Genomic DNA, 24,030 nt, shown 5'->3' on the forward strand with positions numbered 1-24,030 from the left:
AGAAGCCAGAACAGCAAGAGGGACCGCTGTTTTCATTGTGCAGCGATCCCTCTTGCTGTTCTGACTTTGCTTTGCTGGAGAGGCGCTGCACAGAGAGGGATAGCTACGCAGCGCCACTCAAGCGAAGCGGGAGGAGAAACAGAGCCCCTTCCGTTTATCCTCCCGCTTTGCTGGAGAGGCACTGCGCAGAGAGGGAGAGATTTTTTTTCTTCTTGTTCTCCTCTAAAACTAGGTGCGTCTTATGGTCGGGTGCGTCTTATAGAGCGAAAAATACGGTGCTTTCCCTAAGCATGTTGCTGTGCAATTATCTGTCAAGCCTGGGTTTTTTTAAGAAAGTAACTCGTTACCCTCTTCATGGTGTGGAGCTGAACCTAGTCAACCCAAGTTCACAGAAAGTAGAGGGTTAGCATTGTTAGACAGCAGCTTGTAAAACACTCCCTTGTGTTTTCAGCAGGAATGAGAAGTTGAAGGCATGTTTGGGGTATGAACAGGACCAGAAACAAAGGACTCACGTAAAAGCCAGCTTAAGATCCTGTTTAGTATCAGGCTTGCAACGTCTTGAAGTCAAGATCACAGTGCAGCCCCTGTCCTGCCTAGGGCTTCCTGGTGCTATAATACAGCACATTTTTTAGTAATCAAAAGTCAAACGAAAAGAAGAAAAATAACTTTAGCTGCCTCCAAATTCCGTTTCATTGAAGTAGGAATGTTTCCGCTCACTTTTATTGGCTATTATGTCCAAACTGGCTCCACATTTTCCATAAGGGAAGTCACTTTTTTCCTATTAAATTGAACAGTACCCATTCACAGTTCTTGGCCTTTTCTACTCTCCAAGTCACAATTTGTTAAAGTGCAGGACAGACACCTCCACTGTGATAACTAAAGGGGTAACTGCCAAAACAAAATTAAAAACCCAAATAGTGATAGACGAAATCATCTGAAAATGAATTTTGTTTATTTTAAAATATTTGCTTTTGTGAGCAAAAAAAAAAAAGTATTTTGCTCCCTTTGGTCTTTAGTTGCTAGAATATTTGCACAAGCTTCAAATAATTTCCCCTGTAGAATTCACATCCCGTTGCTGCTTATTCTCCTCCTGAAATGAACACCATATAAATGGCATCCAGGAACAATAATGATCTCTTCAGGCATAAGGAAAGCAGCATGAATAATGCTACTAAATAAATTACTCGTGGACCAAAATTGGCTTTACTTAGGGTAAGCCCCCATTGACAAACTGAGACTTGCATCTGAGTAAACCAGGGGTCAACAAACTTTTTCAGCAGGAGGCCGGTCCACTGTCCCTCAGACCTTGTGGGAGGACAGACTATATTGGGGGGGGGGGGGAATGAAAGAATTCCTATGCCCCACAAATAACCCAGAGATGCATTTTACATAAAAGGACACATTCTACTCATGTAAAAACACCAGGCAGGCCCCACAAATAACCCAGAGATTCATTTTAAATAAAAGTACACATTCTACTCATGTAAAAACACACTGATTCCTGGACCGTTCACGGGCTGGACTGAGAAGGCGATTGGGCCAGATCCGGCCCCCGGGCCTTAGTTTGCCTACCCATGGAGTAAACCTTCATGGGATTGGTCTTGAGTTTTTTATAGGATTAAATTCACTATTTTCTCTTTGAGCGTCTGGGCTTTGACCTGTATCTCAATACTGCGCAAGCAGAGTTCTGCTTGTATAAAAGGACTTTCCTCTCTTCTACTCTCCCTGTGCCCCCAATCTTCTCCAGAGGGTTCCCCAAACCTCTGGAGAATATTTTGAGAGTGCATGGCAGGCTGCAGGAGAAGAGAAGGGAGTTGTGCAGGAGAGTGACCAGAACAGCAGCATTGGATTCAACCTTTACTCTTGAATGTGGAAATTAGGGGAGTACCATTTAAAGCAGTTTCTTTATTGGTATTTATGCCGTGGTTGAGTATACAATAAAAGTTTTTTTAAAAAAAAAAAGCAGCACCCTTTTCTTGAAATAGCTGCTACGACATAGCCATGTAGCCTTGCCAGTCCTCTGTCTGCTAACAAATGTTTACAGTGCTGGAAAATGGTTTCTGGCATTATGACCAGAGTTGTAGAATATGGAACAGATGAAGATAAATGTGAGAGCCAGGCAGTAACACAGACTCGGCAGATGTGTGCAGAAAGTAATGGTGTGGTGGCAACAAGAGCTTCAGATGTGTCACAGTTAATTCATCTTCAAACCAGATTGTAGCGCTCCAAACGTTTTGAGCAGCATGGAAGGGAAAGTAACAGTCTTGCTCTGCCCCCAGAGGACAAGTGCATCAGAAATTTTGCAAATTGTGTCTGGAAAGGTTAAATAAGTTACTTTTTAAAAAACACAAAAATAAAGATTATCAGGTTTTGTTGCTTGAGCTTTCAAGGGACAGCAGACTGTTGCAGAATCATAACATATTATGAAAATATAATCACTCTGTATATTGTTTTTCTCCAATCTAGCAGCAATAGTTGAGTAAAATGCTACTGTTGTATACTCCGAGCCTCTAGACAATTAAAAACAACAACACTGTAAGCACTCACCTTCAGAGTTTTAAAGTGGAGCTGAGTGCCTTCCATCAGCCTGGGATGGTGGCCCTATTGTGCCCCTATGTTGCCTATGTTCTGGTAGCCTCTAGGTTAGACTACTGCAATGTGTTATACATAGGGCTGCCTCTGATGAGTGTTCAAAAGCTTCAGCTAGTACAAAATTCAGTGACCAGGTTGCTCACGGGGGCAAGACGGTCTGAGCATATCGCACTAATCCTGGCCCCCCCTTCACTGGCTGCCAGTTAGTTTCTGGGGCCAATTCAAATGTGTTTGTGGGAGGTGGGGGAGGGTACTGATTTATTAATTTATTAATTTGTTTTTATCTTGTATTTTTATGTTGTGACCTGCCCTGAGATCTACGAATGAAGGGTGGCGTACAAATTTAATAAATAAAAATTAAAGTATGTAATTTTTCTTAAAAAAAAAAAACATTTTAAAAGGAGAAAGCACTGAAAAAAAACCATCTTATTTTAGCAGGTAAACTGACCTGAGGCAGAATAAATACTTCAAAGCAGATAGCCTTGCATAAAGAATAACAGAAGAAAGGAGAAATGAACAAATAAACAGAGACAACCTGGATAGGCAGAGCGGCCACCGAGACCACATAACACATAACATAAAAGATCTACATTGGCTCCCAGTACATTTCTGAGCACAATTCAAAGTGTTGGTGCTGATCTTTAAAGCCCTAAATGGCCTCGGTCCTGTATACCTGAAGGAGCATCTCCACCCCAGTCGTTCTACCCGGACACTGAGGTCCAGCTCCAAGGGCCTTCTGGCGGTTCCCTCACTGCGAGAAGCCAAGTTACAGGGAACCAGGCAGAGGGCTTTCTTGGTAGCGGCACCCGCCCTGTGGAATGCCCTTCCATCAGATGTCAAAGAGAACAGCAACTACCAGACTTTTAGAAGACAACTGAAGGCAGCCCTGTTTAGGGAAGCTTTTAATGTTTGATGCATTACTGCATTTTAATATTTTGTTGGAAGCCACCCAGAGTGGCTGAGGAAGCCCAGCCAGGTGGGTGGGGTATAAATAATAAATTATTATTATTATTATTATTATTATTATTATTATTATTATTATTTATTAGCCAAACCCCCATGATGTTGGAGTAATAGCAGAAGCATCAACTTGTTGGCACCAACCCTGCCCCTTCTGCCCACTGGAAATATTCAGGAAAAACCACTGGAATGAGTCAGCAAAAAAGCTGAGCCGGCCTAGTATCGACCAGTTGGTTTCAATGCATGAGTTGGTTTCAGTGCATGATGGCGTTGGGCTGAGTCATTCTCTCTCTGCCTTCCACTGCAACTGCTGTGAGCAGGAGAGCTGCAGATGTGATGGCTGCCTTGTCACTCCACAAAGACACCCAAGTGGGAGCGGGGTTTGGCTTTCCCCCTCGATCCTCAGGTTTTGCATGCCTTTGCAGGTGGGAGCAGAACTCAAATCTGCAGCCAAATACCCCCTTTTTTTTTGCAACCCCCATCCCTGAAGTTTTGCAGCCCGCTGTGCAGCTGGAGGGTTTCTTTTCACTTGAGGATAAAATGGCTTCTTAAGCAGCCTTCACCCAGCACAACTTATAAAAAGCAGTGCTTGCTCCGATTATTGGTTTTCAAACTTGTGATGGATGAAGCTGCTTACGGTCTACTTTGCTCTCGGTATTAGGTGCTGAGGCAGCTTCCAAGCCACTTGAAGGAAAATCATTTACCAGAGACCCTAGCAGGATGAGTAGGCACAGAACAGCAAGGGCAAAAGTATTCTGCCATTCCACCTTTAGTTCCCCGAAAAACTCTAAAATCTGGATTCCGCCTCATCTCTGTTGATGTTGTCTCAACCTACAAAACCACACAAAGAAGACATTCATCACTTCTGTGTGTTTGTCTAAGTGAAGGAGCCATAGAAATGTCTGCTGGTTTTAAGTTATTGGTCCAGAAGCTGTGAAGTACTGTTGCGTAAACAGGAATGCAAAGAAGGAGGCCAACATTAATGGAGAGTCTAAGAAAACAGGAAGAACATATCTTTCCCTGTTAGCCAGCTCAGTCACTGGGTACAGAGCATAATGAATATAGATGTTATTTGTGAACCGTACGCAAGGCAGGATGGGGGTGGGGAGAAATGCAGAACAAATAGCAGCCTTAGTTTCTGACGAAGAGTAAAGTTTTGAGTAAACAGGTGCATGTAATATCAAGCAAAAGATCTCGGTGGTGGTTTCTTTTACAGTGTTATGCTAATCATCTTTCCACTGGGTGACAAAATTCTTCTAAAAGAACGAAGATAGAAATGACTTGGAGGAAACATCAAAGTTGCAATTCTTCTTCCCAAAGGCCAAAGATTGGAGTGGGTTGTGTGTATGTCTTAGTTTTGTAGTTGTTGTTGTCCAAACTAGCACTTCTTTACAACTTACTGCAAAAAATATTACAAGCGAACATTCTGATTTGTCTCTTTAGGGGGTGTGCTCACACAGCCATAAAATACTAAAACAGCGCTGGGTGTGTGTGAGGGGAATGGAAGCCCATTTGAGAAAATACAGGGGTGCCATTGTTTTAGGACAGAATGTTTGATTCTCAGGAATAAATAAGTAAGCAAATGGCAGAGAAACAGGCGCAGCACTTCCCTTGCAAGAGAAATTAAGCCAAGGATAAGATAAGGCCAGGGGCGAAGACTTGTCCTCCACATTGAGGGGGCGTGGTCACGTGACATGTCAGGTGATGCCACTGGCATGCGCCAAGTGATGGTGGTGGGATGCGAGGAGGGTGATCTCCATGCTTGCTCTTCCCTGCCGCAGCCCAGCTCCTGGGCTCCCAGGCTGCCACTGTGATGAGCAAGCATGGAGATTGCCCACCATGCTTGTCCCAGCTGCCGCCTGGCTCTGAGGTGAATAGAGGGTGCCTGGTGGCAGCAGGGGTGGCGGCTCCCTCAATATTGGGGGAAGCACTGCCCCCTGCCCCTAAATATTGGGGGAGCTGAAGCCCCTTCAGCCCCATGTACCTGGTGCATAGATAATGATGCAGACTCAGATAACACCTAGAACTGAAAACGCAAAATATGATGCAAATATAGCTGATTGAAACAGTTTAACTTTACAGTGGCACCTCGGGTTAAGTACTTAATTCGTTCCGGAGGTCCGTACTGAACCTGAAACTGTTCTTAACCTGAAGCACCACTTTAGCTAATGGGGCCTCCTGCTGCTGCTGCGCCGCTGGAGCACGATTTCTGTTCTCATCCTGAAGCAAAGTTCTTAACCTGAAGCGCTATTTCTGGGTTAGCGGAGTCTGTAACCTGAAACTGTTCTTAACCTGAAGCGTATGTAACCCGAGGTACCGCTGTAATGGAAAGGTTTCTTAAATATTGTACTCTTTGTGCCCCTCTAGGAGGAAACGCACACAGTTCAGCATCATGAACAAACTTTGCTCATCCCTAACTCTAAATCCTTAATAAGTTAAAAAGCACTGGTTCCAATAACTCATCCTTGGGGAACTCATTCCTCCAGTGGAGAGCTATCCATTTATTCCTACTCTCTGCTTCCTGTTTCTTAATCGGTTGCTATCCCACGACACAAGTGGTCTACAGCAATATCCAGAAGCAAAATTTTTATTTCCAGCAAGAACCGAGAAATACTGCCTGTGTAGTGTATGTGCCAAAATATACTTGTCTCCTTCATCTGCAAGAAATTAAGAAACATTAAATGCACCCTGAAATCTGTTGTTCATCATTCTGCCTAAACACACACACACACATTCCTTTAAGATGAGAACATGAATGAGCATCTGCTTGCAATCGTATTTCTTTCCCTTTTGAAATGCTGTCCTGCTGCCTGTGCAGAAATGCGATTCTTCCGAATTCATCCACAAAGTGCTTTGTGGAGCTTTTTCTGCAAAGGGTTGGATTTCTGCAAAATGGAATAAATATGTCCTTCATACATTGGTCCTAGTGTTTTTTTTAAAAAAATGTAATACTCTCCACTCCCCCATTACTCAGTTTCTTATTTCTTTCAGAAGTCCAATGTGTCTTTCAAAAAAGAGTCACTTCTTCTGGCCAAGCACGAAGGCAGGAAGCAGATTTACTGGAAAGGTAATTTTATTAAATAAGACTATGTGTTTACTATAGGAATGGGATTTTAAAAAACAACAACAACAATTTGAATTTAGATAGAGAAAGAGAAAGATTGACTGCTTTATATTATTGTACCGAAAGGTCAAATGCAAGCTGATTGTAGGAACTGTGGTTTAAATGTCGTGGACTTGTAGTATTTTATTTGCTCAGGAAAATATAGCTTGTGACAGAGGTTTCTTTTAGTTCCTTCTGTATACATTATCTGCAATCCTCCCCCTACTCGCATAACATTTGCCCTATTCAATGTGATTTTACTCCAAAACTGCTCTAGCTCCTAGAGAAGCCTCTGAACAGGAGCTAGAAATTATATAGCAGCAAAATTAACTCATTTTAAATAGCTGAAAAACTGTTCACTGTTATTATGTAATCTAAATATGAAGCACCTTATTAAGTAGCATTGTTTACATTAGTAACTGAAGACTTTTCTTGGGCCCAATCCAAAGGACCTTGCTTAATTAAAGGCTGCAATCCTATACACACAGTGGTAAGAGTTGCGGAACATTATCCAAGGCAATTCCAAATAAATATGCATAGGATTCTGCATGATTGAAAAAACTTTTTGTGCCGCTCTCCTTAACTTTAGTGGGGGTTTCACGAGTTCTGTGTACCTTTTATCTGATATCAGTTGTAGGTGTAAATACACTTTTTAATCTTTAAGGGCTGATACTGTGTTGGTTTTTTAAAAAATTCTCCTCAGATGCCAGAGAGGTTCCCACAACGACAAATCATTCCTCTTTAGGAAGACATTTTGGACATAACTGGTTGCTCTCTTTTTTCAATGGTTGTGCTAGATTCTTATGCACACTTTACCTTTCCCATACTGCAGGGTCTTAATATCCAATAATTTTTCCTCAGATTCACATTTAATTTGTTTCTGGAAAGGTAGAAAAAAAACCCTTTTTACATGCGGCATTTACTGATGAACAAAAATGTGATATGGTTGGATTGATTTTAAGCTTCGTTCAATCTGATTTTGTGGTCCAAGCTAAAAGTAAAATTTAAAAACTGTCTAAACCAAAAAGGAAGGGAGGGAGGGAGAGGAAAAGCAGAACTAGACAATGCAGCCAATGAAGATTTGCATGTGGTTTAGATACTCTCTTAACGCTGTTTATTTTAAGCGAAATAGTTATTCACCCTTAACATTAGCACTGTTTAGCTATGCTTGTGTTTGGAATTCAGCACAGTGAGTTAGTGTATCTGGAAAAAAGCAGATTTTTAGTAAACAATTAAGGGCCTCTTTGGACTACTGTAATCTGTTTCAGCAGGGTGTGTGTGTGTGTGTTTGAGAGAGAGAGAGAGAGAGGAGAGACTCTGTTCAGGGAAGTTTTTAATCTGTGATATTTTACTGTATTTTTTGTTTCTATGGAAGCCGCCCAGAGTGGCTGGGGAAACCCAGCCAGATGGGCGGGGTACAAATAATAAATTATTATTATTATTATTATTATTATTATTATTATTATTATTGACTACTGTACCTTACTAGCCTAAGGCTCAAGGGGTAAACTTTTGTTCTTGAGAAATGTTTCTTTCACAGACTAAATTCTAGAGGACACATTCATCTTGCTAGAAACTTGACTTACCACAGGGTTGAATAGCACTATTCACCGGGAAGAAATTCTGATGAAAATCCTCGCTATTACATATTTTACATGGCTGTTTATGTGTACATGTTTTAAAATTATACATATGGATGTTTCATGATGGCCTATACTTGTAATGCCTAGTGAAGGTTTGGCGAAGTAAGTAAGACTTACCACAGGGAAGGAGAAAAGCCTGACTGAGGTACACTGGAGAAACCACAAATAAACAGAGTTGGCAATATCCTGTGCCTTTTGCAGTGAGGCTCTGGAGGTGTCTTCTGCCAGTGTGTGGCTCTGGTTGCTCTTGTCACATCCCCTAACCTCCTCCTTTTTACCTGCTTGTGAAAATACACTTTCCTTTCCCAGGGGAGTCTCTGCAGGCTTCCTTCTCAGAGAGCAATGTGGATGCTGTATCCTCCCTTTTCTGTGTTGTGCTCACAAGGAAAATGAGAGGATTCAAATTCCTGTCTGGATATGCCAGGGAACTGGTAGTATTGAGCTTCTTGATGCCTCTACCACTGGCTGATGGAGTGGAGACACTGCTGTGTGTGCAAAGATGCAAAGCTGTGCTGGGCACAATGAGGTTGTTGGCTCCTTCAGTCCTTGATTGGTCGTCTTTATTTCTAAGGCTGCAGGGAGCATGCTTGCCATTTTGTTGTTGTCTATGCTTCCCCTCCCTCCTCAAGTTGAGCACTTCCCTCAGGAGAAGTTCAAATCCCCCTATGCTGAAAAGTGTGGGTGCTCTGTTATCCAGGAGGGTACCTGGGGACAGCATCATGAGAAAGCTTTGTGCAGCTCAGTTACAAAGCCATATAACTTGGTGTATACGCAAAATGCCGGATCAGTGCACAAACGTGCCCTGATGCTTCTCATACTACAAGAGAAAAGTCTCTCGAAGCCATTTTTACAAAATCATCTTTGAACTTCTCTTGCACTGTTGAAATGCCCTTACGGTAAAGGTAAAGGTAAAGGGACCCCTGACCGTTAGGTCCAGTTGCAGACGACTCTGGGCTTGCGGCGCTCATCTCACTTTACTGGCTGAGGGAGCCGGCGTACATGTGGCCAGCACGACCAAGCCGCTTCTGGCAAACCAGAGCAGCGCACGGAAACTCTGTTTACCTTCCCGCCAGGGTGGTACCTATTTATCTACTTGCACTTTGACATGCTTTCAAACTGCTAGGTTGGCAGGAGCAGGGACTAAGCAACGGGAGCTCACAGCGTCGTGGGGATTCAAACCGCCGACCTTCTGATTGGCAAGTCCTAGGCTCTGTGGTTTAACCCACAGTGCCACCCGCAACCAGACCTTACTGTACCTCCATCCAAAAGAGAAGAGCTGTAAGGCCACCATCTACTCTGCTGAGAAGCCAGGCTCCTCCTTCCACTAACTTCTCCTGGCATCACATCAGTCTGTAATAAAAAAAGAAAAGCTGTGCAGAGCTGCTCTGTCAGTTTAGCTGGGAGGCCACCAGCTTCTGGCTCCTCCTCCTCCTCCTCCTCCTGAACTCCTCCGTCCCCAACTGTTCACTAGAAGAATTTGCAAGGAAAAATTCTTCCTGCTCCCTCCCAAGCCAATCATTTGCTGCTGCTGCATCTTTCTAGATTTCAAACCTGAGGGAAGGGAGGTCTGCAAGCCTTTTTGGGTGAAGATTGAGATCACTTGGTTGTTGTTGTTTTTAATCATTTCATTTGCACAAAGATTCTTTGCACATGTCAAAAATGTTTGTGAAAAGGATGAAAACTAAGTCGAATGTCCTGCCAGAGAAATCCCCTCCCCCTCCAACATGGTTCACAGTATAAATGATCAGTGATTTTTAAAAAATGCATTAAAAAAAAAAGAAAGAGCCAGTGTGGTGTAGTGGTTAAGAGCGGTGGACTTGTAATCTGGGGAACCGAGTTCGCGGCTCCGCTCCTCCACATGCAGCTGCTGGGTGACCTTGGCCTAGTCACACTTCTCTGAAGTCTCTCAGCCCCACTCACCTCACAGAGTGTTTGTTGTGGGGGAGGAAGGGAAAAGGAGATTGTTAGCCGCTTTGAGACTCCTTAAAGGGAGTGAAAGGCGGGATATCAAATCCAAACTCCTCCTCTTCTTCTTCTTCTTCTTCTTCTTCTTCTTCTTCTTCTTCTTCTTCTTACCGGAACATTTCAGTATCTAATATGTAAAGTCTGTCCAAATTGCTCATATAGTGGCCTCTTGGGTACCGCAGTTTTACTCTATATTAATGTGGTGTTCACGGCAGAGAATGAGTGCTTTGTACTTGCTTTGTACTTCTGCTCACAGAGAGGATTTTTGCGCATTCCATTCTACTGCCCCCAATTTACAAAGTGATTACCCACACCAAATTACACTGTCACACATGCTGTCACATACTTGATACGAAAATATGTGCTAATCAGCAGCAGAAGATACTTCTGCAAAAGCATTCATGTTTCAGAATGCTCAATTGGGGGGGGGGGGGAGAGAAGTAATCTCCTCTGACAGCTTCTCTTCACATCATCACCATGCAGTTAACTGGTGCTGAATCTTTGCACGCTGAATAAACTCCCCTGCTGCAACTCTGTTCTCTGGCATTGCTTTGTACATCCGCATCAGGACAAGAGTCGGAGACAGGAATGAAATGGGAAGCGCTTCAGTGTAGGCAAAGCTATCATTTTCTGGACAATTACCCTAGTCTGGTCCTACCTTGCTTTGTGTATTAGATCCAAAACTTAATGCAGCTTCACAAATGCTTTATTAAGTAGAGGCTTCCATTTATCAGGGGACAATGCATCCCAAGGGAAACATGCTTGCAGAACTGAAGGGTTTTAAAGATAATTAGAATGAGGCTATAGTATCTAGTGGGACGCGGGTGGGGCTGTGGGTTAAACCACAGAGCCTAGGACTTGCCGATCAGAAGGTTGGCGGTTCGAATCCCCACAATGGGGTGAGCTCCCGTTGCTCGGTCCCTGCTCCTGCCAACCTAGCAGTTCCAAAGCACATCAAAGTGCAAGAAGATAAATAGGTACCACTCCGGCGGGAAGGTAAACTGCGTTTCCGTGCGCTGCTCTGGTTCGCCAGAAGTGGCTTAGTCATGTTGGCCATGCTGGCTCCCTCGGCCAATAAAGCGAGATGAGCACCGCAACCCCAGAGTCGGCCACGACTGGACCTAATGGTCAGGGGTCCCTTTACCTTTACCTAATAGAATCTAGTACAGGCATCCCGAAACTTGGCTCTCCAGGTGTTTTCGGACTACAACTCCCATCATCCCTAGCTAACAGGATCAGTGGTCAGGGATGATGGGAATTGTAGTCCTAAAACATCTAGAGGGCTGAGTTTGGGGATGCCTGATCTCATATATATTATTTCCCTCCTCTTCAGTGGTAGGAAAACTTCCTTCAATCCACCCCCCCACCCCACCAAACCAGGAACAATGCGGTCCACGAGATCTGCAAGCTGTCCAGCATTGAATTGAATTGAAACAATTGCTGCTCCCATACTGAACGTTTCTGCCAGTTTAAATTGACAGGCAGTGCTCTGTTCTCTGCACCATCTGGCTGAGAAGTTGTATCTCCTGGGGCAGATTCCAGGCCCTTCAGAACAGTGGCATCCCGTCTGTGACATCCACTCTCCAATGAGGCATGCCCAACTCTCAGCAAGAGCCCCAAATCTAGTCACCCCTAGAAGAGCGCATAAAACGTTTTCATTTGGGCTCTTGAGGATTGATCTATTTGTGGCATTTTGGTGTTCTAATAGAATATTAACTTTATAGTTCTGTTGCCGATATTTGTGCTGCGTTATTGATTCATTTAATGGATCGTAATTGTTTGTGGGTTCTGTAGCTTTGCCTTGAATTGCTGTTTTTATGGCGAGAAAATTGAAGTAGAAATGGGGTGGGGGGAAACCAGGAGCTGGTCTTCAGCTATGCAGAGCCCTAAGGCAGTGGCTGAGAAGTGTATTTCTTCACGAGAAACAGCACAGCAGTAACACTCAAGCCCAACTAGTTGCGTCCTGAATCTTGATACACAGGCACAGGGAGCAACCTGTAAAAACATTTTCATCATGTAGTTGTTTGGATGGATGATAATGATAACTATTGACTTTTCAATAGCTAAACACAGTGAACAACCAAAACTGATTTTGCCCAAACAGATTAAGGTAATGACTAGGAAACACATGTAAAAAAACCTTTTTATGTCCCAAAGGAAGCCCTTAAAACAACATACCCTCCAACTTTTAGCCAATGAAGAATAGGGACATTCTTTCCCATCATCATCATCATCTTACTATTTATACCCCTACCATCTAATTGGGTTGCTTCAGCCACTCTAGGCAGCATCCAATATATATACATTAAACATTTTTATACTTCCCTATACAGGGCTGCCTTCAGATGGTTCGGGCGTTGCATAACTCCATACCCACCAATATATCTCCAATCAAAATAGGGATGACCTAATGAAAAGCGGGACTTTCTGGGATCAAATCAGAAACTGGGATGACTTCTGTAAATCCAGGACTATGAAACAGGGTGGGGGTCCTCCAGCCTGGAGGACAAATGCTGCATTCCAGATCTGTCTGTCCTTGGGACACTTCAGAGCCACCCCTTTCGCCAGGCTATGTCTCCCAACAATCTCGCTCCATATTCTCCTGGGTGTTTTTATCTGGCTGCAAAGAGTTATTGAACTCTGACAACAATTCTTGGTTTTCCTGGATAGAGGGGCGTGTGTGCACAGGTGAGAAATGAGCCTGCTGTATAAAAGTAATATTGAAATTCATTGCTCCTCCAATTTTTACCTCTGGCTGTACCCACAGAAAGGTCCCCCCTGGAAGGGAATGAAGTCCTCAGTCTGAAAAAGATTCCCCCCACTCCTGCCTTAAATTCGCTTTCACAATGAGAACTGGGTTGCCCCAGCCACTCTGGGCAACTTCCAACACATATCAAAACATAATAAAACATTTTAAAATTTCCCTATACAGGGCTTGGACGCGGGTGGTGCTGTGGGTTAAACCACAGAGCCTAGGACTTGCCAATCAGAAGGTCGGTGGTTCAAATCCCCACAACGGGGTGAGCTCCTGTTGCTCGGTCCCTGCTCCTGCCAACCTAGCAGTTCCAAAGCATGTCAAAGTGCAAATAGATAAATAGGTACTGCTCTGGCGGGGAGGTAAACGGCATTTCCATGTGCTGCTCTGGTTCGCCATAAGCGGCTTAGTCATGCTGGGCACATGACCTGGAAGCTGTACACCGGCTCCCTTGGCCAATAAAGTGAGATGAGTGCTGCAACCCCAGAGTTGGCCACTACTGGACCTAATGGTCAGGGGTCCCTTTGCCTTTATACAGGGCTGCCATCAGATGTCTTCTAAAGGTTGTATAGTTACTTATCTCCTTGACTCGGGGGCCGCATAACTCCATACCGTCCAACATTTCTCCAATGAAAATAGGAATGTCCTAAGAAAAGTGGGACATTCTGGGATCAAATCAGAAACCAGGATGGCTTCTGTAAATCCTGCACTATCCCTGGAAAACAGGGACACTTGAAGAGCCTTGTTCTAAGAATAGTTGGGGAGCTTTCCCAGATGAAAGATCAAATTACCTTAACACAGTCTATCTTTTAAGCTCCCTCTAAGCATCCTGACAGTACCTCTCCTGCTTATGCCAATTAAACAGTTCAAGACATGTAAATAAGCAGGCAGACATGCTTGAGCACAGACATCTGGAACATTATTAAGATACAGATGCAAATTGCTTGTTTAGATGTAATTTCCCTCCTAAGGTCAAGTGTTAGCCTCCTCCATTCAGCATCAGCAAAAATGCAAACTGCAGTACCCAGTGATGAGAGTCAAAATACTTCGGGAGGCCTTGACTGATGAGCTTAATGCTCTTGTTATTTGGAAGAAACTCATGACTCCTGTAGTTTTCTTGGAACTAACTTTAGAAACCAATTTGCCATGCCAAGTGCATTTAAGTTGCAACCTACTCGGTTCAATTAAGGTAATATATCAGCGCTCATTAGAAGAAATTAATAGCAGCAGAATGTCAGACACTATGTACTATGCAATTAGAGGTTCTGGCCCCTCGTGGACATTGAAAATTCCTTACTGGGCTTCGCAAAACTGAAAGTGTTTTCTCTTATTAAGGCTTCTGGCAAAATGTGTTTATTTTTATTTGGGGCAATGCTGGTGACTGGTGGTTTTATTATAGGCCTGGCATTATGTGAACCTTTGAAAGAAATGATGTGCTCCTACCCTGCCCTGAATGCCTGCTTTTATGTTCAGAACTTGATTTCTTGTTGTGTGGATATGTTTAACAAACCTGCCGAGTTATCTTTTATTTCCAGAATGGCACTGATGCCTTAACAGTCCATCATACCTAAACAAATACAAGTAAATTGAAAACTCAGACATTGTCCAGGCCCCTGCATGTAGTCAGTTTGATGCATTTTGCAGCCAACATATTTCCCCTTTGTGGGTTATGAATGCATACATACACATACATATGCACTAATTGTTTTGTTGTGTCTGTTTTAAACTATTTGTGCTTTTATCTCATGTTTTTATTGTGTGAACTGCCCTGAAATCTTTTGATGAAGGGTAGTACAGTGGTACCTCAGGTTACATACGCTTCAGGTTACAGACTCCGCTAACCCAGAAATAGTGCTTCATGTTAAGAACTTTGCTTCAGGATGAGAACAGAAATCGCGTGGCAGTGGTGCGGCGGCAGTGGGAGGCCCCATTAGCTAAAGTGGTGCTTCAGGTTAAGAACAGTTTCAGGTTAAGAACAGACCTCCGGAACGAATTAAGTACTTAACCTGAGGTACCACTGTATATAAATCGAATACAGAGCTTTCCAAACTTTCTTAGCATTAGTATGAGGGCTCCCAGAAAGCGGTCCGTGGCCTTTCTCTTCGTTTTGCTGCTGTGCTGTGCTGAGCTAAGCCATAGTTTGGCTTAGTTTCTCGCCTAGACGCAGTTTATCTCAGCCGTTTCGCTCCCCCAGACAAACCACGAGCCATGAACCACAGCACAAAACCTTGATTAGTTTTTGGTTTGTCTAGAGAGTGCCAAACCACAAGTCCAGGCTTGGGCAAGGCACTAAGCCAAACTATACGCAGCAGCAAAAACACCATGCTAAGCAAAGTGGTTGCGATCTCCTCTCCCAGACTCTGCTTATTCATGCCAAGTCATGTTTTGGCTTAGCATGATGCGCGCAACAGATCGCAGTGTCTAGGAAGCTGCTTTATACTGAACCAGACCATTGGTCCATCTAGCTAAGTGTTGTCTACTGTCAGCAGCTCTCCAGCATTTCAGGCCAACTTCTCCCCCACACCTACCTGGAGATGCTGGGAATTGAACCCAGGAACTTCCAAAAGACAAGCAGACGTTCTACCATTGAGCTATGGCCCTTTTCCTAGCTCACCTAACCGAACTCTCAACTCTGGCCTTTCTCTTTCTAACTCCCGGCGACAGAGGGCCCACCCATTTCTTACCAGGCACAGAGCCACTTTCTTTGTTCCCTGAGTAGCCTATCACCAGGGGTGACCTTTGGTAATATGGTGTCCTGAGTGAGGACAAAATTTGGTCTCCCTCCCCCCCCCCCCATATTTATTATTTTCACAATAATTCCTTTTGGTACAGTTGCTTTTATGGATCTTCTCAGTAGGTACCTGTATAAATATATTTATGATTATAATGCACCCTTGAAGAAGAGAAGAATTTATTATTTACCCCCCCCCCCAACTCTGGCTGGGTTTCCCCAGACACTCCGGGCAGCTTCCAAAAAAAGATTTTAAAATACATTAAAACACTAGTCATTAAAAACTTCCCTAAACAGGGCTGCCTTCAGATGTCTTCTAAATGTCAGATAGTTGTTTATCTCTTTGACATCTGATGGGAGGGTGTTCCACAGGACGGGTGCCACTACCAAGAAGGCAGTGAGGGAACCACCAGAAGGCCCTCAGAGCTGGACCTCAGTGTCCGGGCAGAACAATGGTGCCCTGTGTTGGTGCCTGGTGTGGGGTAACTGCCTGCAGCACCCTAAAGCCAGCACTGCTATCATCTCACCAGCAAGCTAGCTATTCCACGAATTAAAAGGGGGCCCAGGCATTTCGCCTACCCCCACCCAAACTCATATTTACGGTATTTCACAGTAAGGAAAGTGTGGGCTACATACACTGAAAAGTGTGGCTGGACAATTGCTGGAACAGACAGGACTCAGCTGCAAATGAAACGTCTCTAATGCGTTGTAAAGTGCAATATGCAAACGTGACACTCGATGGCGAAAGCGAGCTACACCAAATTCAATGTGTTTTGCAAAATGCTTTTTTAAAAAAGCATTTTGACAGCGGTTTTTATATGCCACCTCAATAATAAACCAGGGATGCCAACTTGTAAACAATATTTATTGGGGGGGGGGAAGGTTGGCGGTTTGAATCCCCGCGACAGAGTCAGCTCCTGTTGCTCTGTCCCAGCTCCTAGCAGTCTGAAAGCATGCCAGTGTAAGTAGATAGATAGGCACCACTGCGGCGGGAAGGTAAACTGTGTTTCCATGCGCTCTGGTTTCCATCATGGTGTTCTGTTGCGCCAGAAGCGATTTAGTCCTGCTGGCCACATGCCCCGGAAAGCTGTCTCTGGACAAACACCAGCTCCCTTGGCCTGAAAGCAAGATGAGTACCGCAACCCCATAGACGCTTTTGACTGGCCTTAACCGCCCAGGGGTCCTTTACCTTTATTATTATGATTTGAATGGCGGTGTCTATCATCTTGGGGTCGGGGGCAAGCCCCCTGAAATATCTTAAGGGGGGGGCGAAGGGACCTCGGCCCCCAAGGAGTTTGCTCTTATGATAACAATCCCAGTATACATGCTCAATAAGCAGCAGGCGTCGCACCACCTTTATGCAAACGCCATGGAGGTTCAATGAGCAGGTGGCCCCGAAGCGAACATCTGGAATGTGGGAAGCGCGCCAGCTGCCGCTTTGCTGCTTCAGAAATCGCCTTCTCTCTCACACACAAACCCCGCGCCGAGCGGTTCTTTCTCTCTCCCCCCCCCCCTTCCTCTACCGACGCTGAGCAGCGTCCATGCGCAACCAGGTGGGCTGCAGCCTCTCCGCCAGCCGCCGGCTCGCCCTGCCCGCTCCCTCCTTCCCTCTCCTCGGCTCCTCCCCGCGTCCAGAGCATCAGCCGCTTCTCGCTTTTCTCCCCGCAGGCGAAGGGAGAGAGCAGCGCTCCAGGCGAAAACTCGGCCGGGCGGAGATTCCCGCCAAAATGGTGCCCGGGCGGCGGGCGCTCTCGTGGGCTGCGCTGGCGCTGGTCCTCCTCCTCGTGTGCCTGAGTCCCGGTGAGTCAGCCCCGCGCGGGAAAGGGGCTCTGCCCCACACTCGGGAGAAGTGGGGCTTGGGGAGGGGGTGTGGAGAGGGCGGCGGGCACGCAGGATGATGCCCCCCAAGGCAAGGGGGCGCACGCTGAGGCTGAGCGAGGCAGCAGCCCCCTTCTTCGTCGTCTTCCCGCCAAAATCCCCCAAGGATGTGAAGGAAGAATGGCTCTGGTTGGAGCTGGGAAGTAAGGAAACTCCTGATCTTAGGCCCCCCTGCTCCTAAAAACGAGGGCTGGGCTTTGCACCCAGGAGGGATGCCCCCCCCCCCCAGCAGACACACACTTCAAAACACACCAAAGCCCATTCCACCACTGCTGTTAATAATGCTCCATATTATTAAATGTGTGCGCATGCATGTGCACAGCTCTGCAAAGCGGTATACTTCAGATGTGGCGCATATAATGTGGATTTGCTTTGCTGGAGGAAAGAGACTGTGTTCCCTTGCCTAAACAGCCAGCTGTGGAAGCAATCATGTTTTTCACTCCCAGCCCAGGACAGTCTCTTCGCTTTTTCCAGAAGGTATCCCCTTTATAACCCTGACGATAGCGCCAATATCGCCACGTCGTATATATGTTGCCAAGGTTGCACATTCAATCCCCGTATGGGGCAGCTGCATATTCCTGCATTGGGGGGGGGGGTTGAACTAGAGGATCCTCAGGGTCCCTTCCAACTCTATAATTATATGATTCTATGTCATAAAGGCTTCCCTCCCACCCCCACAATTGGGGACTTTGTTTGACCTGTCTGTTTCAAAGGCATAGGTGAGCATGCAGCAAAGCAATCTCTGCAGATTGACAGTTACCAACAGAGTTCATTATGCTCCATTCCTTAGACGAGGGGTAGCCAAGGGGCTGCCCCCCAGATGTGGTTAGATTCCAGCTCCCATTTGCCCCAGCTGGTAAGGGCAGCGGTTGGAAATGATGGGAGTTGTACACAAGCAACCCCTGAAGGGTAGCAGGTTGGCTAGCCTTGCCTCAGTTCTCTAATCGGGTTTAGGTGCCAACTTCTAACATTACACTTGTCTGGAATGAGACCCCTTAGTTCCTTGGATTGGGGTGGGGCTAGAGACAGGCAAATTCCTACAATTTACTATTGCAAGTTAGCGCTGGGGGGTGGAGGGGAGAGAAAGATCTTCATCTGGCAACAGAAGCATCTTGTTTTCTGCAGGCTCAACTTTCTGAAATACATTCACAACTCATGTTAAGAGAGCAGTGCTTTGCAGGAAACCTTGTTAATTCTTTCAATCCTGATTTATTTTGATTTTGGATTCCTTTAGGTGTATCAAGAGGAAATAAACTTAAGCTGATGCTCCAAAGACGGGAAGGTAAGTTTTCTGTCTCCAACTCATGGTTCTTTCTGCCTCAGCTGTTACTTGCCAGAAAAACAGCAGCTAACTCAAACCAGAGCCCCACCTCCTGTCCATATCTTGGGTCTGTTTCAGAAGGTGGCAAGTGGGAGAAATTTTCAAGGGATTAAATGGCTTGTAAAAAGAGGTTCACTTCATTTCCCACCTGTCTTTCCCCTTGTGCAACTGTCCCATTAGGGACTGTGGGAAAGACCAGGTCAGTGAAAGTCAAATGCACCCTTCAATCTAATTTTTGTAGGCTGTGATGACCACTGTTGCAAGAAATCAGAGGAAGACAGAACATGTAGTTCTAGGCTCTTGTCTGAGGTCATCCTTCATATACCAGTACAATACCCAGGGATACTTCACCACAATTGTCCAGTATCACAGAATACCTGTTCTCATAAAAAAATAATTCCTTCCTGTAGCACCTTAGAGACCAACTAAGTTTGTTTTCGGTATGAGCTTTCGTGTGCATGCGCACTTCTTCATGCACACGAAAGCTCATATCAATAACAAACTTAGCTGGTCTCTAAGGTGCTACTGGAAGGAATTTTTTTATTTTGTTTTGACTATGGCAGACCAACACGGCTACCTACCTGTAACTACCTGATATACAGTATATGTGCTTGTCACTCAAAGCAACACAGAATTTAGCATGCAAAGTTGCGTAACAGATCCACATGCAAAGGTTTTATACATTTTGATCTTCAGAATGGATTATGTGTTTTATTTATTGTTGTTTATAAGCCATGGGTAGGGAAACTAAGGCCCGGGGGCCAGATCCGGCCCAATCGCCTTCTAAATCTGGCCTGTGGACGGTCCGGGAATCAGCATGTTTTTACATGTGCTCTTTTGTTTAAAATGCATTTCTGGGTGATTTGTGGGGCCTGCCTGGTGTTTTTACATGAGTAGGATGTGTGCTTTTATTTAAAATGCATCTCTAGGTTATCTGGGGCATAGGAATTCGTTCTCTCCCCCCCCCCCAATATAGTCCGGGCCCCACAAGGTCTGAGGGACAGTGGACCGGCCCCCTGCTGAAAAAGTGTGCTGACCCCTGTTATAAGCATTGAAGGGTACTTAAGAGCAGGGCTGAGGAACCTATAGAGTATAGATCCTTCAGGTGTCTGGACCCCCAACTCCTACCAGCCCCTTCCACCTGTCAATCCAAAACATGTAATTGATACCTGCTTGCGACAAGTGACATTATCTAGAGTAAGCAACCTTTAGGTTAAACTGTTCTTGTGTTTGCTGTCTCTTGCATTTCAGCTCCTGTTCCGGTTAAGGCAGATGTGTCTGTCAAAGAAGATAAGGCCAAGGAGTTTTTGAGCAGCTTGAAACGTCAGAAGCGGCAGCTGTGGGATAGGAGTCAACCAGATGTACAGCAGTGGTACCAGCAATTTCTCTACTTAGGCTTTGATGAAGCAGTAAGTGGCAACGTTTTCTATTTTGGAACATCCGAAAAGGCAACTGACTGAAGCCCCCTCCCATTGTTATGTCATTTAATTTACTTTTTATTATTGTTTTCGTCGTCTTGGCGTGAAACAGGGTTTAGAGTATTTTCCTTTCAGATAGAAGCAGGCATGGTCTGGAAAGGGGAGTTTTCTAGTGCTTAACTTGGGTCTGATTATGTGAAGTTCATTGAAGCAGGAGTGGGATAATCCATCCCAGCTCTTAGAACAGAACTGGGAAACCTGATCTGGGCCAGTGGCCAGATCGTCATCTTCCTTACCCTTCATGAGTCAGAACTCTACTGACTCATGTCACTCTACTGACAGGCACTGCCCACCTGTCAGTCATATGACATCACCCTGCACTGCTTGCAAATAGTTTAATGCGGGTTAAAAAGTGCTTTGAGACTCCAGGTACCTACTGCCCATCATCCATCTAAGATGTCAAATTTCTGATTTTGAACACACAACACTGTCAGAGCAGGGGAGGTCGGTGTGTTTTCCTCCTTTTAAAGGAAACAGCAGTTGACCCGATGACTTTAATGCAAAAGACAACTGACAGCATCACAGACATAAGACTGGCAATCTTGTGGCCAATTTTCTCAAGGAAAGCAACAATTTTACAACTTTGTAGATACACAACAGGAAGTAAAAGATACAACTTTTGCACTGTTCAATGCTATATTTAGTAGTATTGGCAGTTCCTGCTTTTTAAAAAGAAAATGTAACAATAAAGGGAAACTTTTGGATAGTTTTCTTCTAAATATTGTGTGGAACAAAACTTAATACAGATTTTGCTCTGGGGATTTATACAGCAATTTGATACCACATATTAAAATGCAGCAATGTATTACAGAATGTATTGTAGTACCTGAATATGGCAAAGGCAAATTTATTGAGTTCCATGGCTGTTGTGTGGTTTTGCTGGACCGGAGAGATATTCTAACAGTAGCTTAAATATTGAGGCTAGGAAAACTACAAAAATGTAAACTACTATATAATTTACCTCCCTTTAAATCTCGTTTTAAATAATTGTGAATCAAAAGTATTCATAAACCTGGGCAGATAAAAAGGTCCAATAATATTAATTATTGCTTTTCTTCATAAGTAACAAGGCACATTGTGCTTTATTTAAAGATATCATAATTTGGATTACAAACAAACAAAACTGGCATCCTTTCATAACCATAAACATTAATGAGATTGTTTTCTTTGGAGTGATATAGCATCATCATAGGCTATGAGCAGTGAAATGAGGTACTACTGTAATAAGAAGTGATTAAATATACAGCAAACATTTCAAGGGTTTGGGATATAGGTCAGAATTTGAAGTTGAGTTGATTTTATAGAATTTCAGAGTTCAAGATAATATGTGAAACTAAAGTTTTGAAACCTCACTGAGCTAGGTAAATTGTTAAAAACAGCCTGTTGAAAACAGAGAAGTATCACTCTTCATGTCTAGGAATTTTAAATTGGTACAAAGTGCTTAAATACAGGGAGGTTTTAAATTTAATGTGAATATTGTGCAAAATGGGTGCCAGTCTAGAGCAGTGAAAATGAGTCGTCAGCACACGTGATGCTGGATAAGCATAGGCTCATAGAATTGTAGAGTTGGGGGAGACTCCAAGAGTCATCTAGTCCAGCCCCCTCCAATACAGGAATATTTTCCCCAGCATGGGGCTCGAACCCATGACCAAGATTAAGGGTTTCATGCTCTTACTGACTGAGCTATCAGCATGATCAGGCTGTGGGTTATGTTTTCAAATGCGAAAGATTGTGCAGGCTTCTAATCAACTTCTTAAATATTGCGCAGGTTTCAAATCATTTTTAATGGTTTGGGGTTTTTTAATCCTAAAGCTTTGCTTTGTTTCTTCTCAGACCCATAACAAAAAACACTGCATATAAAAGAATTGCATGCATAAGTCGATTTGGGTAACAGTATGAATAAAAGAGAAACCTTCCAATGCAATACAGGAAGTTGTTACTATTTACAAAGGTGCTGAACCCTTGTATGGCGAAGTTGCAGCTAGTAGCTAATTGCTACCACTTTTTTTTTCTTGTATGCAGAAATTTGAAGATGATGTCTCCTACTGGTCAAACCTAGGCCGTAGTGGCCATGAATATTACGGTGGTTATTACCATCACCATTATGATGAAGACGCACCTATTGGCCCACGAAACCCACATACCTTTAGGCATGGAGCAAGTGTCAATTATGATGATTATTAATCTCATCTTTCCTTCTCTGGATTAGAACGCCAGGAAGACGGATACCGCCCAAAGGTGCCTCTTACGCTTCTTTGAAATTAACTAGTTTGTTATAAACATTAATAACAAAAAAAAAAGTTATGGAACGTTTTTATATCCACTCAGTAGCATAACATGTATAAACGTTAGCATTAAAATTTCTTGATAAGTATTCCTCCCAGTACTTTTGGTGAAATTATTGTAAGACAGCATGGTTACCTTATGAAATTTCAGTTATCTTGAAGGACAGCAGGTGGCATATGGCTTTGGTAAAATCAATGTGCCCCCCAAAAGTGTGAATTGATAATCAGACTCTAAACATTCATATACCGGCAGAAACAATTGCTTACAGGGTTGCAACAGGAACTTAAGAGCCTGTTGGATCAAGCCACTGACCCATTTAGTCCAGCATCTTCTCAGAGTGACCAACCTCCCAGATGACTATGGCGCACCCGCAAAGGGAACTTGAGCACAACAACACTCTCCCCTCTTGTGGTTTCCAGCAACTGGTATTAAGAAGCATACTTACTATGGAGGTAGGACTATCTTCCATGAATTTGTCAAATCCTATTTTTAAAGATGTCCAAGTTGGTGGCCCTCAAAATAGTAAAGGTAAAGGGACCCCTGACCATTAGGTCCAGTCGTGGCCGACTCTGGGGTTGCGGTGCTCATCTCGCTTTATTGGCCGAGGGAGCCGGCGTACAGCTTCCGGGTCATGTGGCCAGCATGACTTAAGCTGCTTCTGGCGAACCAGAGCAGCGCATGGAAACGCCATTTACCTTCCCGCCGGAGCGGTACCTATTTATCTACTTGCACTTTGATGTGCTTTCGAACTGCTAGGTGGGCAGGAGCAGGGACCGAGCAACGGGAGCGCACCCCGTCACGGGGATTCAAACCGCCGACCTTCTGATCGGCAGGTCCTAGGCTCTGTGGTTTAACCCACAGCGCCACCTGTGTCCCTTGGCCCTCAAAATAGTTTGTCTTTAATCCTACACGTTAGCACCAAGTTATACTGTTATAATAATGTTCTACTACTTTAAATAAAACAGTACAATACTTTTTGTGTAGGGATTTTGCATTATAACTAAATTAGGGGAATATGAATGTGTTAATTAGTACTGCAAATAGCAATGTAGTTTCCTCTGTTTGCTATAGTGCAGAAAAAAATGGACTAGGCTATATAAACCGTAAGTGCCTACTTAACTCATTTAAAATCATGAAATTATCTTTGACTAGGTTGTACTTTATGAAAAGAATTGCTTACAACCTTATACACTGTTACTACTCAAGAGGACCAGTTACTGAAAGAAAGAGAGACCACCAATGTAAGTTTTCTGTAACTCTGTAAATATGCATGAAGGCACAACACACGGTTGCAGCGTTCTTACATGAAAAACTGATA

General features: G+C 44.1%; 1 protein-coding gene across 1 annotated transcript; it reads left to right on the forward strand.

Moving 5' to 3' along the window:
* The first annotated feature begins 4,813 nt into the window (after positions 1-4,813).
* Positions 4,814-22,809, forward strand: ECRG4 (ECRG4 augurin precursor). The gene is made up of 6 exons (XM_083438189.1): positions 4,814-4,885; positions 6,544-6,619; positions 17,418-17,549; positions 18,862-18,909; positions 20,200-20,357; positions 22,449-22,809. The coding sequence occupies exons 1-6, from the start codon at positions 4,829-4,831 to the stop codon at positions 22,608-22,610; spliced, it is 633 nt and encodes a 210-aa protein (XP_083294315.1). The 5' UTR covers positions 4,814-4,828; the 3' UTR covers positions 22,611-22,809.
* The last annotated feature ends 1,221 nt before the right edge of the window (positions 22,810-24,030 follow it).

The sequence above is a fragment of the Podarcis tiliguerta genome (genome assembly GCF_965153285.1).
Source record: "Podarcis tiliguerta genome assembly, chromosome: 4".
NCBI classification, from domain to species: Eukaryota; Metazoa; Chordata; class Lepidosauria; order Squamata; family Lacertidae; genus Podarcis; species Podarcis tiliguerta.

Bases quoted from the DNA above. Each gene is read 5' to 3' on its own strand.
- ECRG4 (XM_083438189.1), top strand. From the start codon at position 4,829: ATGACTTGGAGGAAACATCAAAGTTGCAATTCTTCTTCCCAAAGGCCA. The intron at 4,886-6,543 runs GTGGGTTGTGTG...TATTTCTTTCAG, and splicing joins CCCAAAGGCCAAAGATTGGA to AAGTCCAATGTGTCTTTCAA. The intron at 6,620-17,417 runs GTAATTTTATTA...TTCTCCCCGCAG, and splicing joins GAAGCAGATTTACTGGAAAG to GCGAAGGGAGAGAGCAGCGC.